The sequence below is a fragment of the Astatotilapia calliptera genome, chromosome 17, assembly GCF_964374335.1.
Source record: "Astatotilapia calliptera chromosome 17, fAstCal68.1, whole genome shotgun sequence".
In the NCBI taxonomy this organism is placed as follows: domain Eukaryota; kingdom Metazoa; phylum Chordata; class Actinopteri; order Cichliformes; family Cichlidae; genus Astatotilapia; species Astatotilapia calliptera.
The window spans coordinates 16,310,809-16,327,335 of NC_137438.1; the positions used below are offsets into that span (position 1 = coordinate 16,310,809).

At 40.4% G+C, this 16,527-nt stretch overlaps 1 protein-coding gene across 4 annotated transcripts in view; it reads left to right on the plus strand.

Annotated features, from left to right (window-relative positions):
- Positions 1–7,130, plus strand: part of nfic (nuclear factor I/C) — a 28,889-nt gene extending 21,759 nt beyond the window's left edge. For 2 of the 4 annotated variants that reach the window (XM_080292158.1, XM_080292159.1), the window contains exon 9: positions 26–1,619. In XM_080292158.1, coding sequence (XP_080148284.1) covers positions 26–1,479 — 1,454 coding nt within the window. In that variant the 3' untranslated portion in view covers positions 1,480–1,619. Of the gene's footprint in view, positions 1–25; positions 1,620–2,566; positions 2,681–2,835; positions 2,994–4,242; positions 4,427–5,417; positions 5,703–5,847 lie in introns of those variants that run through there. The other 2 variants (XM_026146267.2, XM_026146268.2) reach the window with 2 other exon arrangements.
- The last annotated feature ends 9,397 nt before the right edge of the window (positions 7,131–16,527 follow it).

Sequence of the window (16,527 nt, forward strand, 5' to 3'; positions counted from 1 at the left end):
AACTTCTATGCTCGTTTTGACGCAGACAACAGATCTGTTGTCTGCGTCAGAATCCTCTACCCTCAGGAGGACAGTGAGGCTGCAACTTTAACTCTGAAAACAGAAGCTGTGAGATGGACCTTTAAAAAGGTCAATCCTTACAAAGCTCCGGGACCGGACGGCATCCCAGGCCGGCTACTCAGAGTGTGTGCAGACGAGCTGGCAGAGGTGTTCACCAACATCTTCAACCTCTCCCTGAGGCAGTCAGTGGTCCCCACGTCCCTCAAAGCATCCACCATCATTCCCGTTCCCAAAAAATCAGTGGTCTCCTGTCTGAATGACTACCGTCCTGTTGCACTGACATCCGTCATCATGAAGTGCCTGGAGCGGCTGGTCAAAAGTCACATCTGCTCCTCCCTCCCTGACACACTGGACCCTCTTCAGTTTGCCTATCAGACAAACAGAGCCACAGAGGATGCCATCGCCCTGGCAACGCACACCACCCTCACTCACCTGGAGAAAGGGAATACATATGCAAGGATGCTCTTCATCGACTACAGCTCGGCATTTAACACCATCATCCCCTCAAAACTTGCCACGAAGCTCGTCGACCTTGGGCTGGGAACACCGATCTGCAGATGGATTCTAAGCTTCCTCACAAACAGGCCCCAGGTGGTGAAAGTTGGTAAGCACACCTCCTCATCACTCATCCTAAACACAGGTACGCCACAGGGTTGTGTGCTTAGCCCCCTCCTATATTTCCTGTTCACACACGACTGTGTTGCTAAACACGACTCCAACATCATCATCAAGTTTGCGGATGACACAACCATCATAGGCCTCATCACAGGCAATGATGAGACGGCCTATAGAGAGGAGGTGATGGCACTGTACGAGTGGTGTCTGGAAAATAACCTGACTCTCAACATCAGCAAAACTAGAGAGATGATAGTGGACTACCGGAAACGACCAGTCAGAGAACACCAGCCCAGCCACATCAACGGTGTCAAGGTCGAAAGGGTCAGAAGCTTCAAGTTCCTTGGAGTCAACATCACAGAGGACTTCTCCTGGACCCTTCACACAGACACTGCTATCAGGAAAGCTCGCCAGCGGCTTTACTTCCTGAGGAGGCTGAGGAAGTTTGGCATGAACGCCAACATCACCTCAAATTTTTACAGGTGTGCAATTGAGAGCTTGCTGACGAGCTGCATCACAGTTTGGTACGGAAGCTGCTCTGCCAGCAGCCGTAAATCACTACAGAGGGTTGTGAAGGCAGCAGAGCACATCACTGGCACGAGGCTTCCTGCCATGCAGGACATTTATCTCCAGCGATGCCTCCGTAAAGCACACAGCATCATCAAGGACCACAGCCACCCAGCACATCAGCTGTTCTCCTTGTTACCATCTGGCAGACGTTACAGGAGTCTGTCTGCTCGGACTACAAGACTTAAAAACAGTTTTTACCACCAAGCCATACGACACCTCAACCACAACACTTAAACACATACAACACAGTGCACAGGACGCACTCAGAAGCTACTTGCAGCTTCACAAGTACTCTGTTTAATCTGCACTGGTCACTCCACTTTATTGTTATTGCTATTTATATTTAAAAAGTACAATACTGTAATTTTCTGCTGCTCATTCCTGTACAATATCCCATCTGCCCTCCCGTCATATTTCTTTTCAAGATTTTCTTATTTAATCACTAGTGTACATATATTTATATTTATAGATACATATATATTCAGTCATCTTTTCTCTTTTACCACGTCTCTCTAATATTTTGCTCCTTACTATTTTTCTATTTTTTTAATTACTTTATTTTATTTTATTTATTTTATTATATTTTATTATATTTCTACTGTATCATGCTGCTGAGTGACTGCTGCTCGTCAAACACATTTCATTGCAATGTTGACCCTGTGCTAACTTGCATATGACGAATAAAACTGAAAACTGAAACTGAAAACTGTGCATTTTAATCTGCTTTAGCTTTTGCATCCCACCACATTTATGCTATGTGACTCAGTCAGTCCATATTCTGTGACCGTTGTCTACTCTGGGGGGCTCTGGGAGGGGCTCTTACTGTTATTCTCATTTCCAGCTTCCCACGTATGCACATGGAAGGGCACCAATGCCTGCACTCTTTGCCTTATACTTTCCAAATACCAAAGAAGAACGGCAGACCACATCTGACATTTAAGAATGACAGGTTCCTCACGCCACTCTAACAAAGTTCTAATCACCGGCGCCTAACCTGGAAATTCTGATTCTAATTTGATGGAGCTGAGTATCACTTACATACAATGTCTTACTTTTTTGGTTAGGTGCCACAAAACGTTTTAAAATGCAACATCAGCACAAAGGGAAACAGTTGGAAAACCTTTCCATTATAAGCCATACAAATACCTGTGGTCTAGTACACAACTGGTTTCTGCTGAGTCAGGATCGTGTGCTTCATGATTATATATTATATTATTTTAAGACCAATTTCTAGAGAAACTAACATAAGTACAAATGACAGAAAATTTTGGGTGCTTTTGTGTGTGTGCGTGCGTGTCTGTGTGTTGTGGGATTCATTTAGGGCTGTCTCCCCCGGTGAAGAAGGCAGAACTGGACAGTCCTTCTCCCCAGGAAGACTCACCAAGAATGGGTTCCTTTACTCAGCACCACCGGCCTGTTATAGCTGTTCACAGTGGTCAGTAGCACACACACACACACACACACACACACACACACACACACACACACACACACACACATATGTGTGTGTGTGTGTTAATGTTAATGTTATATGTTAATTTGTTATTTACTTAAAGGATGCACAGAACAACATGTCATTTTTTTTCTCAGGTCTGTCCCGGAGTCCACATCCCTCCTCATCTCTTCATTTCCCATCTTCCTCCTACTTCCCCCATGGAGCGATCCGTTATCCTCCTCATCTTGCCCAAGACCCTCTAAAGGATCTGGTTTCATTAGCCTGTGACCCTGCCAATCAAACCCCTAGCTCAGTGAGTACATCTAGTCAACACAAGCCAACACACTATTCCCTTTCTCCATTGCACCTCAAGCTAGTATTACATGTATGCTGCAAAAATAAGTACAAATGTTTTTGAAGACAGATATTTCTTGTGCAACCAATTCAATCACCATATTAGCAGTTCCTCCAGACCTGCAGCACTTTGTAACTTCTGTCCGCAGATGCACATGTGCTGTCAAAATAAAAGACGTGCGCCAGATAAGAAGTTGCAACGCGCGTTTGCGTACATAAGATTTTCTGGAGGAGGACAGACGTTTGTTTAGAACTCTTAAAGATGTCGAAGAAGCAAGCTCCTTTAAGCAATTACTTTGGTGTTCCTCCACCTCCAAAGAAATGTCAGAAGGAGTCCGAACCGCAAAAGAAGCGTGTATTCTCGGAAAAGTGGTTGCAGGAGGTGAGCTGGCATTTGTTTGAAGCCAGAAAATCTTATGTACACAAATGCGCATTGCAACTTCTCATCTGGTGTGCATCTTTTATTTTGACAGCGCATGCGCACCTGCGGACCACTTATGCGCACCCCTGTCTATAGATGGAGAGTGACAATATCTCCACATGTATAAACATAAAAGTAAAAAAAGACACAAAGAGAAGAACTTTGATGCAGCAAGTACTTTTTTTTTACATAAAAAAACCCCCTGAATGTGGAGCGGTGAAGGTAGAAGCAAGTCAGGATATGTGTGCGTGAATTAGAGGGAGACAGGAGGAAAGGTGAACATGCAAGGTGTAGAAATATAGAAGGTTAGAAATGAGGACATCAGAAGGACAGCCAGAGAGGCTGAGATAGTTTGGACATGTGCAGGAGAGCGAGTGCGGATATATCAGACAGAGGATGATGATGAAGATGGAGCTGAGAGGCAGGAGGAAAAGAGGAAGACCTCAGAAGATTCATGGATGTAATAAAGAAGCACATGTAGAGGGCTTGTGTGACCAAGGAGGATGCTGGGATAGGGTGAGATGGACGCAGATGATCTGTTGTAGCGACCCGTAAAGGCAGCAACCAAAAGAAAGAGGAAATCGCATCTAATTTTTTATTCCACACTGGATATCCACAGTGCAATGTATAAATTAGACCACTTCCTGTGAGTTCCAGTCTCCACCCTAAGGAGAAACCCCTCAGGGGCACATGACATCACCTCTGTCCATAACACTAGCATATTTCATATTACTGTGGGTTTAATGCTTCTTTAATGAACAAAATTCATATTTCCAAAATATTCCAGCTGAATGGAAGTAACCAGGTCAAAGTGCCCAGTCACTACATCTCGTCACAAATGTTGGCACCCCCTGGACCTGCACCCTCTCTGGCGAGTCCCCCATCCTCCCTTTCTAGGCCGACCCTTCCTACAGAGTCAAAAGCTACTACCACGTCCTCTGATGCAGGAGCAAACTCCCCCACATCACCCAGTAAGTGGTCATAAATAATCTACTATATATACAGATAATATATACATATATATACAGTTTGTACAAAACATTTCAGTGAATACCGGTGAAAATGAGGCTTAGAGCATCAGTGACAAGTAGAGCAACTAATGATCTGTTCCATAAAATCAAATAACTTCCAGTATATCTTCAGTATCAAGCTGGTCAATTAAAAGTTATTAGTAAACGCTGCAAATTTGATTTTCCAAAGTATAAGCAAATATTAATATGCTGCCCAGAATAAAACAGTTCAGTGGAAGCTGCTGTGTACACTTCCATGTTCAATGCACGATATTAGAATTTTCTCATATTTTGTCAAGTTTGTGATTTCTGACAGAAATCTGATGCCATACTGTTATTCAGATCAACTACATACATTAAAAGTGGAAAATGTTTTTCAAAAACGACACTGTTAGGAGATGGTCATTATCATTCAAACACAATATGAAAAGAATTAACTCTGCCTTTTGAGATACTGCTTTCTGCACTCACTTGGTTGAGCAGGTGACCCATTTGCACTTTCTTGTAAAAAGAGGTATGAGAATAGACTGGCAGGTCCAGACGCAGGAGGTGGACTGATGTTAATACCTGATAAAGACAGTGTTGTTACAATGTCGTTGTTAGTTAGCAGTTAATTGAATATTTTGTTTACATTGCTGTTACCTTTCTGCTCATTTCTGTGTAAACATTTAAATGTGTGTCAGTTGTATTTCATATACAGTGGACACTTAAAGCCCAGATCTAAGCTGGGCGACATTTGTGGAGTTTGGGGTTTTATTCCAACTTCCAACCTGCAATACAAACAGAATAAATATAATATATTTATAGAATATAGAGTAAAGAGGAGATGGGCAATACTCTGCCCAGTTCACATCAATTTCTCAGATAATTCTGAAGGGAAAGACGAACAATAAGCAAACTTAATTCAGCCAAATATTCTACAGTGAGCAGAGTTGTTGTTGTTAACCCTCAGCATACTCTGCCCCGGGGACCCCTCCAGCTAATCGATCATCCTTCGTGGGAGTCACCCCTCGAGACCCAGGTGGACTCTACCAAGCGCAGGTCAGTATGATTTACTTCATTGTAAAAGTCGTTTCAGGAAGGATTAGATGACCCCAAACACCAGAAATTTAGAGATTTCACTGTTCAATATCTGGAAAATTCTGGTATTTTTAGTTCTGTGTCGTGTATTCCCAAATGGAAGTTTCAAAGGTTGAGTTGTAGCTGCTGCTGGCAAACATCTCCCTAATACTGCACATAAATATTTTCAGTAGCAGTGTTTAGTTCAACATGATCAAGAAAGTCCTGGATTATACTTGTGTGTGAGAGGAACTCTGACTTTGTACATTTCTAAGCTGAGTCGTTGTATTTGTGTTTTAATTGTGTGTCTGTCTCCTTTCCAGTCTTGGTATTTGGGCAACTGAGGGAACTTTGGAGGAAACGTGATTGTCATGACAGTAAACTTCTGGGGGGGAAAAATCATGTTGTGAAGACATTTCCAGAGGAAAAATGTATTAACCTCTGGTCATACATATATATAAATATACGTTGCAATATATTTATATATGTGTAAAGAGACGTCCTGGATGGAAGAAGGATGCTGGGCTCTCTCAGCCGTTTTATATCCCCAGAATGAACTATGCTTTATGACATTACATGTTTGTCACAAATGGCATATTTTCAAAGAAAAGTAACGACTTAATGCAGAGGTTTCATTGGTCCAAATGAACTACAGACCAGAACCAGGCATCAACACATCAGATTCTCAGAAGCCTGAAACTTAACTGTGTCCCCAGGATGAGTCCTGTTTCCCTGGGATGGATGTCAGCCTTGACCCCTGTACCCTGGATCTCGACACTAAGTCAACTACAAGGCCTATATAGACCTCATCCCTCCCTCAACACTTAAAATGCCCCACTCTCCGCTGCAGGTGCTGCTTATAATATATGCAAATAAGCCTCCTTTAATTTCTGAACCGACCAGAAGAGGTTGTTAATATTTAATGTTTATTTGCACTTTTTAAGTATGTCATTGATACGTCTGAAGAAAATTACAAGCTGAATAGCGCAGTTTCTTTCACTCTTCCCAACAAAACACAGAGGCTTCATCTTTTTTATTGACAATCATCCACCTGAAATTATTTAGTTGCTTTGCAAGGCTCATGTTTGTAAGACTGTTTGATTGTGCTCTTTGGTAGAAAACAACGAGTAATAGTGGAATATAAGAGCTATATTCATGCCTCCTCCTCCACAGCACACAATGCTACAGCTGAAAGCAAGTGTGGAGCAAGGCCCAGTTTTACTATGCCATGTTAGAGTGCATGAGTGGGCCATGACCTCAGTTCCAAACGTACAGTGTTTGACATTGACGTGACTTCCTCAGTAGAATTATCAAAAGGCAAACACATACCTGGATGATGTGGCAGCACAGCCAGCAGTACATTGGCTGCTGAATGTGGCTGAACTGTAGCCTGGTTGTGTAATGTAGTGTGCGTGTGTGTCTGTAGATGATTGTGTATGAGAATGTGATGGTTCCTGCATTTCCACACTCATTCCTGCTTTGAAGAGATGTCCTGTAGTTTCTGTTTGTCTCAAAATGACAGGATCTGTGTTTGTGTGTGGGTGGGTTAGAAAGAGATAAAGCAGGTGCTGCACTATGATTACAGTAAAATACGTTTCTTTCAAAAGTTATGATGTGGTATGTTGCCAAGCTGGAGGTTTAGCAGACTGTTTTTTGTTTTTGATGAAGGTGTTGATGCTGATGAGCATGTTATGCATATATGACTTGAACTGTGGACAAAATCTGGGTGTGTCGTCTAGCTGTAGAATAAGTGGTGGTCCCTGACAAGTTCTGCTCTGTGTAGTTCAACCCCAACCCAATCTGAACAACGTGTGATGGAACAGCAGCAGTAGGGTTTGATTTGGGACTGGGCTGGGCGACACAGGTGAACAGAAGAACGGTGCTAGAGTTGTTTTCCAGTTTGAAGTGCCAACATCAACAAATTAAGCATTTTAAGGTAGGTCGAGCCCTTGGTTTTCTGTGTAAATGTTGATATAGAGTTTGCATTATTGCTTGCGAGGCAAAGCAGTGTTCTGTTATCGCTGACGTTTCACAGCTTCAGTTATCAAATACATTTCTATAGTGGTCTACTGAAAGGCTTGCAAGCTACATTTTAACATTGACTGAAATCTTCAGAAACATTTAAAAAGGTGAAAAAACATAACGATGAAAGAAGGAATAAAATGAGGATCAGATTCTTGAATGCACCTTAAACATCATCAGTTCTGGCAAATAAAATTCATTGTAAACTCTAAAAGAAACTGTAGTAGACATGTGCACCATGGCCCTTTGGTAAATCTTACACAATGTCATTTGTGTAAGATAATGTTACATGTTGACAATGTCAAGATTTTTAAGAAGTAATACATTATAGTCTGTGCCATAATTTATTTCTAAGAACTGCTGAGTCTAAAGCAGTTTCCTAAACACTTGTTATTTTTCCGTGGATGTAACGATGTAAAAATGTGTTTTTGATAGTGCAATCTGATTGGATACCACACGAGAAGAGTTTCCGAGTAACCTGTATTATTCACAGGAAATTTTCTGCTGGATTGTTTCTGCAGTCCGTCAGTTTTTTCCACTTGCTTTCTGTGCACAGAGAGTAAGAGAAAACTCCAGACATTGTTCCTTGGTGTAGTTGTTGTAGGCTGTTTTCATGACCCACATTTGTCTCCATCTCCTTGGAAACAAATATTCTTATTGGAAGAAAGTTTTTTTTTAAAGTGTCCCCACTGCTGTGGTCTGACCAATGACAGTTTTCTTCAAGTCCTATGCTTCAGCACCTTCAATGCGAAATAATAAAATGGATATTGGTTCAGAGAGCCATATATTTTCAGCTTTAACTAGGAAACCCAATGCTCCCTAGGATGTAGGTCTGAACACTTTCTGTTCTCAGAAAAGAAAACAGAATCTTGCAGAGCTTTGTTTCCACGTTCTATGGAAAACTTACCTGAGGACATTTTATCATTCAGCAGGACAATGATTCAATTCTATAATATTCACATAGCACCAGTTTACGACAACAGTTTTGTCTTTATATGGTAAGGTAAACATTAGGATATAATACAGTGAAAAAAAGGGGAGGAGAAGTGCATGTGCCCCAGCACCATTTAGCCATTTGAATTTGTCATGTGGCTCAACAGCACTAAAACTGGCTCAGTAGATAAAATAAATGTTTGCAGTGTGTTCTAATAATAGTCCGTAAAGGAAGCATATATAATGTAGGTACTGGTCCCAGTACAGAATCTAATGGAACTTCATGACTGACTTTTTTGCGTGAGGAAGCTTTGTTTACGTGATTAATTCTGAACCCCTAAGCTTGTGGCGCTGTGTATTTAAAAGGGTTTACACTCAGACCTGCTCAAGTTAAAGCAGAGGCTTTAAAGAGAATGTGCTGAAGTTCAACAGCTGAAGAAGATAGAAAATTGCTTCACTGGGCTTCCAGTGAACTGTTAGCAAAGCAGGTGGTATAGTCACTGGAAATATTGGACCCAGGATTTCCAGTGATATTTACAGTTTTGATCATGCAAGATATTACTTTGCACTGGAAGCAAACATCTGTGGGATCATGCAAACGCCTTGCACCAAAATGCACCAAGCAGCAGAAAAAGACAGCAGTTCACAGATATGGACAGGCTTCACGCGTGTGTTTGTACAGCAATTCGGACAAAAAACAGAAATTCCATTTTAACATTTTCCTTCTGTTTCTCCTGCCTCCTGTTGTCTCTACATTTATAAATGCTTGTGTGAGTTACTATGGGAATGGGCATGAATGATCAATTTCTAAGGAATCTTACTTGGACGTGTCCCCATATAATTTGAATCTTATATCTTGAAATTTGATTTGATCTTGTCTGTTTTCTGTCAGGCCACACCTAAAATGTACTTTACCTTGCATTAAAACAGAGATGTCGGTGCATTTCCTTTTTCTTTCCCACGGTTTGGGGGCTATAGCTAAGTTAATTTAGTGCCTACAAGGGATCAATGACATGGACAGAAAGTGTTGATATGAACTGGATTTTAGTTTAAGGTTCAGTTAAAGTTGTCTTAAAGCTGATGTATATTGCATGGTGCTGTCCTGGTCGCTGTGCTGACCTAACCAATGCATGGCTCAACTTGATAATACCTCTCCATCTCTGTCTTGCTCTTTCTCATCCTTCTTTTCCTCCCTCTGTTCTGCAGACTACATCAGAGGGAAGTGGATGGAAGGCTATATGTTTCTTTGAATTTAATAATAGCTCTGTTGTTAAACTTTTGCACGATATTTCGTAAAACACATTATGTGCCTTGCCTTTAGTTAAAGAACAGTAATATTTTATGGAAACATGATCATATGTTTCACGGTACAAAAAAGCTGCATGTGTGATTACTCGACATTAACCAGTGTAGCAAGTGCACATTTTTTGGTTGTGGTGGTGCGCCACCTGAGATAGTAACTTACGGCTAAGCTCTATGAAAGCTTCCACTAGCTGTTTATCATCTACTCTGTTATCCTAAAGATAGAGCAATTTTTACAGTGTGAAAGGAAGTGTGTGAAACTTTGCGGAAATATGCTCTTTTTACTGTCGTATGAAGAAAACAACTTTGTTCCCTAAATAATATACATTTGGTTGCAATTAAGGTAGCTCAGCTGTTATATCATGACCTACTGAAAGTGTGAACTTGGTCTGTATGGCCCCAGTGACGCAGGCCTGGAGATCAGTTGACTACCATCTGGCAACTACACATGAGAAAAACGTGTCCTCGGCTACTCCGAGTGGTAGTGAAAAGTGCCACACAAACCGGAAATGGACAACCTGTGCCGTCCAACTAAAAGTTTTGCCTTTTACAGCTGGTTGGCTGAAGCAGTGAGGCTTGACTTTTACTTTGAAGGCTAATGTCCTGTCTTTTCACTTTGCATAGCAAGTTTTGCTCTTGCGGGTGCAGTGTTTAGAGACAACTTGGCATCTTCCATGCAAACTACTGTGGCAGTCTGCTAGCATCTAAAGCAATCACAAGGAAGTTTTTGATGCAGCACCATCTGTGTGAGCAATTTCACCCAGCAACCACTCGCCATCTGGTTGGGAAATATTCATTTTTCACTGGAAGGTTCCCAGAAGTTGACAGGTCTCTAGGCTGGTGTGACTGAGGCCTAAGTGTGAGAACTGTAGACTGTGATCCAGCCTCCAAGTATATACACCTGCTGTCATATATATCATTTAGGTCCCATGCTTGATTTATTGCAACAAAAACACGTGAACACATGGAAAAGACTGCAGTTCCCAGTATTTTCCCAGTTCCTTTAGACTCTGTGGATTTTTCTGGTGTTATCTGAGATACTCAGGTGTTGCCTGCACTCATATAGCTGATTGGATTCAGTGGCTGTGCTGTTTAAGGCTGGCGTGTAGGCTGAGGTGTCTGTGGGCTAATGTAAGTGAACATTATTGGTGTTGCTATGTGTAAAGTCACATGCACACATTGTTTGATATTTGCTTAGATATGTGTTATATGAAAATGTGGACACCGTTGTGTTGTAGTAAAATGTTTTTTCTGGGCGTGGTTAAATATGGATGGAAGCTTTGATTTGAAAATACACTTTGCAGAGGCTAAAACATGGGTTGAGAAAGTCAAGTCTGGTGGTAAGTCCTGCCTAAATGTTCGCAATACAAACAAAAGCCATTTTCAGAGGCACTGCTCAGCTCTATCTACTTAACGTTTTATTGTCCCATGTTAGATGCATATAGACACATTTAAAGGTTCTTATTGCAGGGAAAAATCTTGTTGGGCTTTAGCTAGTATGGCCACGTATGGTTGCCATGTAATGGAAGCATGTTAAACATGTACAGGTTTAGATTTCAGGGCTTTGCAGCTTTATGACTGGTGATGAGAACACCGTCCAATTGCCTATATGACGACTTTGATCCTGTTACTCAGCATGTGATAAAAGGCCATAAATAACTTTGAGTTAACATTATTTTTACTCATCTTCGCTTTAGGTTATTTTTAGGTTTTCCTTGGGTTATTATTACTTTGCTTTAGAATTATAGTTTTAAACACATCAGTGTGTATAAAAATATATACAAAATGCACTTATTAGTTATCAAGATGTATAGAATGTTTAAATCATTTGTGGCTGTCTTATACAGTAAGTGGAAACCATGAAATGGGGAAAATTGTGTCTCTTAGAGAAAAATGTGGACAACAAAGCTGTTTGGTTTGGACGTCAACTGAAGTGAAATGACACAATGCACAACTGCTAAGACTTCACAATCTCCTAAATGTGTCATTGTGATAAAGAAATGTTGACAGTGATGTCACATGTAGCAATGTTTTTGTAATACATAAATTATGTCCTGAAATATTGAAACTTTTTTATAGGATCGAGCTGTTTGAAATTACTCATTGGGCTTGACTAATGAAATGCTTCTTCTTACTGTAGCACCACACTTATAAGAATATGGCCTTATTTTTGCAAGCGTCAATGAAGGTTGAGTCAACAGTTAAAAATATTTAGGTCAAGTACTTGTGTGCAGAAATGGTATACATAGAAAAACAAGGAATCATTTATCCAAATATTTTGGTGAAAATTAAATGAAATAGGGCTTAAAAAAGCATTCAGTCTTGGACTATACTGGTCCATCGCTGCTTCAAAAATAAAGGTCTTCACCACTGACACGTCATCCATAATAGGGCAAACACTGACAGAGAGAGAATGGCAGCACCGTGACGCTCTAGCAAGTTAGAAAAGAGCAATATCTGGTCATTTTATTGCACATCAGTTGCACAAACACTTTTACCCGCTGAGGATGGTGATGGTATGGGAGCTTATAGGGCGTGCCCTCAGGTATTAGTTTCTTCACACACAGACCTAAGACTTGTAGCAATACAGCAAGAACCCACCAATCCTGGTCAGGTGTACAACTTTAGCAAATCAGAGGATCCTCAGAGACCTCCTGATGGGAGTTCCATCAGAAATTATGAGCCAAAGTGGAAAGTGTAATGGTTGCTGCAAGATCATAGATCGAAGCTGAGTGGTAGAAGCTTTAATTCAGGGCTTTATATGGACTTTGATAGTGGCTGTGATTATAAACCTTAAATAACATGTATTTTGGCTTGAATGATATCTAGTAACCTGACTATGGTGATATATCCAAAACTGTATGAAGACAGACTGTGTTGCTTGTACGGTTACCAAATCTTTATGTACTTTACTTAAGTATTAACCTATGATGGGTCTGATTGCGGTTAAGTTGTGATGAGGCCCACTATTTGCAAACATGTTTTTTCCTCACGCGTATAGGAAATATAGAACTTGCTTTTAGATTTAGTTGCTTTAAAAGTTTCAAATACATTTTTAACAAACATTACAGCCAAAAATGCCCATGCAAAATGTGCAAGTGGTTTACAAAAAACTGTACAAGCTTTGGAGTTGTTCCTTCTCCTCCAGCTGACGACCACGATAGAAACTCACGCAAACCTTCACCTGTGGAAAGAATGTACGCACAGTTTACTGGCACGTGACTTAAAATCCACATTTTGGATGCAATGCTGTCAGGAAACAGTGTGAACTGTTGATGTGCGTCTTCATTTCTGTTTCCCACCAAATGAAAACCTGACAACAGGATGCCTAAGTAACACACTCACTCTGCTGAGTGGAAGACACATGCCCAGTACTGTTAAGGTGATAGCGTTTCAAGCTTGTGCAGCATGTTTACACAATGTTTTAAATAGAGGTCTATCATAATCAAATCATCATATCATAAAATACTGAAATCAAGATCAAATTGATCAAGAATTACAGCTATTAATTAATCATAATTGGCATGTGATGTGTCTTGATATTATGATCTTTCTTTTTTTTTTGCTATAAAATTCAACTTTAAAGAAAGCGACACACCAGTTCAGGCTCTCATGCAGACACTGTCCTCTTACCGAAAGTGTACAGACATGCAAACTCATCAAGTTCCTCGCTCTATTCAAATAAACCAGCAGGGCAGCAGCAACTGAAAAGTTCTACCAAAAACAATGTCAATAAGCAGTGCCTATCACTTTACTGTTGGAGGTATTTTGTAAGCTGTAGGTGTTGTTTTCAGACCCTACATGGTTTGGTGACAAACAGCGTTGCCCTCACCGGTGCAGGTCCTGAAGTAACAAGCCATACAACAAACCAAAGAGTTGAAGGAAATCTAGAGATAACACTGAGTGTGCATTTTGGGGGACACTAAAGTTCAGAGGTTTTGCAGTTTATGGTACTTCATGTTATGCTGTACTACGTTCGGGGCCTACAGCTGTGTTCTATTTTCAGCTTTTATAGGTCACGCGTGAAAAACATTATAAATGCAGCACAAATGTGATGCCACATTACAAACGGAGCATCTGTATCAGTTGATTTATCCACTGTGCTGTCAGTGCATGGAGGTCTGTATTATCATTATTATGCAGTTATAATAATGTGTCAGTTGTAGTAATCAGCTCTGTGATTTGCTTTCACCCACTGTCTACTATTTCCCCCTGCAAGCTAGCTCGCTTCACCGTCTTTTGTAAGACCCCACCCCCGCGAACACGCACACAAACACACAGTGCAGTAAATACATGCATATTTATTTTGTGCCACAGATACAGACTGGCGTTAACTGAGCGTGGGGTTGACTTGGTTCCCTCTAGATTTTTTTGAAACTCTGTGGTTTAAAGACAAACAAGTGCTGTTTAGGCGGCCACTGTTATTATAGTTCAAATTCTGATAATCAATGTATGTGTCCATATATTTCATGTTACACTGCATCACACCATAGTCCAAACTGCTCGATGATTGTGATTAGCAGGTCATGTTCAGTATTGTGAACAGCTGTTTCTGAGCAAACAGTCGTACTGCAGGTGGTACTTCCTGTTTTTTAGTTTCACGGCTGCAGATGATCAGATGTTGAACTGTTTGCTGTATGAGGAACAAAGGGACTGCAGAGGGCTCTTTTCTATGAACTATCAATGATATTCAATGCTCTACCCTACTGCTGCTGTTTCCTGGAACAACTCCATTGATTTGGTGACTCCAATATGTGTTTCTTTTTTTTGCTGTTACTTGAAATGCATGTTTGCTTTTTAATTTTTTTAATGGCCTTTGAAAACCTTTCCTGTAATTCAGACTTACAGCAGGAAACCACACTTGGTTACTAAAAATGGGATTGTAGAGCTGCAGGTTTTCCCCTGACAGTGATGCCATATTGATTTGTTTGTGTAACTGAAAGTACATTGCTACTGCACAGTTTACTCCATGTGCTCAAGATAGTATGTAATGAATGAAAGTTTTTTTCTCAGAGAATATTTGAATGCATATTTGAACATTTTTTTCCATCATAACTTTTCCAGATATTATATTAAAAAACTGCTTGCTTGCTTCCAGACATATATCCCTTACATCAGAGAAGGCATAGGCATTAAAACATGTCATCAGTTATTGCATGACTGCAATTCACATAGACTGTCGTCCTTTTCACATTAACTCTATAGTTGGAATTGAGTTAGCCATGTGATAACAACAACAAAATCTTTTTATCACTTAAAATGGGCATGCATGATGCACACTGAGGTACGCTGGTACCTAAAAATAACAACGCTGCAGTGAAGCAGAGAGCGGTCCCCTGTTACAGCGATATGGGAACGCCTCTGTGTTCATTATTGTGTACTTTGGTCACAGTTTTAACATCTGGATAGAGCTGAGTCCATTCCATTCCATATTGGAAAGCTGAAGTTCTGACATTAATCCTGACCTCGAGATTTACTGTGGAAAGGGCTGCTGCTTCAAGCAGAAAGTAGTTTCTTGGCAGCTTTACCGAGCCTTTTAAGTACTTTTTACTATGTGGATTTTTTGTTTTTTTGTTTGTTTTTCAGCTGAAATTATTGTCAGTCATATATTTTTGCATGGCATAAACTAAAGTCTCGCACTTACCGGTCTGATCCCCTTTGAATGTATAATGTTTGCGTGAAAGCCGTCTGAACCAGTGTTTATGACCTTATGTTATTCATCTGTTGTGGGGGATATTCAACCTTTAGAACCACATTTAGACATTGCTATTGACAGATTCTAATGAAGTCATTTCTGGAAATGAGTATGTTTCCCTATGCAAAAATATACCATTAATAAACATGCTATTCTAAAACTCAGCCAGCAGGCTCTGTGTTTGTTCATTCATTCATATCTGCTGTTATTATAATGAGAATGATTTATTAGTGGACCTCCAACAGACCTCCAAATGTGAAGATCTCTTTTGAAGAGAAATTTGAAATGATCATCCCATTTTCAAAAAAGTGGTGACACTGTGTAAAGTGTAAATAAAACCATGCTATAAATTGCAGTTCTCGTAAACACACTCTGCATTTACAATAGACTCTCAGATTTAGCCATTCTTATATTTTGCTTGTTCTTATGTTATTGTATTTTTGCACACCTCTGTTGCTTGTGAAGCTTGCACACAAGAATTTCACTCACATGTACTGTACCAGGGTACCTCCACATGTGATGTGACAATAAAAGTGATTTGAGTTGATTTAGAGCATAAAACACACATCAAAGGAAGTAAAAAGGTTATTTTGGATGTCTGAGAACTGAGGAGAACCATTGGTGGTAAATGGACTGGTTCTTTTCTACTCTACAGGGAGTGCAGAATTATTAGGCAAATGAGTATTTTGTCCACATCACCTCTTCATGCATGTTGTCTTACTCCAAGCTGTATAGGCTCGAAAGCCTACTACCAATTAAGCATATTAGGTGATGTGCATCTCTGTAATGAGAAGGGGTGTGGTCTAATGACATCAACACCCTATATCAGGTGTGCATAATTATTAGGCAACGTCCTTTCCTTTGGCAAAATGGGTCAAAAGAAGGACTTGACAGACTCAGAAAAGTCAAAAATAGTGAGATATCTTGCAGAGGGATGCAGCAGTCTCAAAATTGCAAAGCTTCTGAAGCGTGATCATCGAACAATCAAGCGTTTCATTCAAAATAGTCAACAGGGTCGCAAGAAGCGTGTGGAAAAACCAAGGCGCAAAAT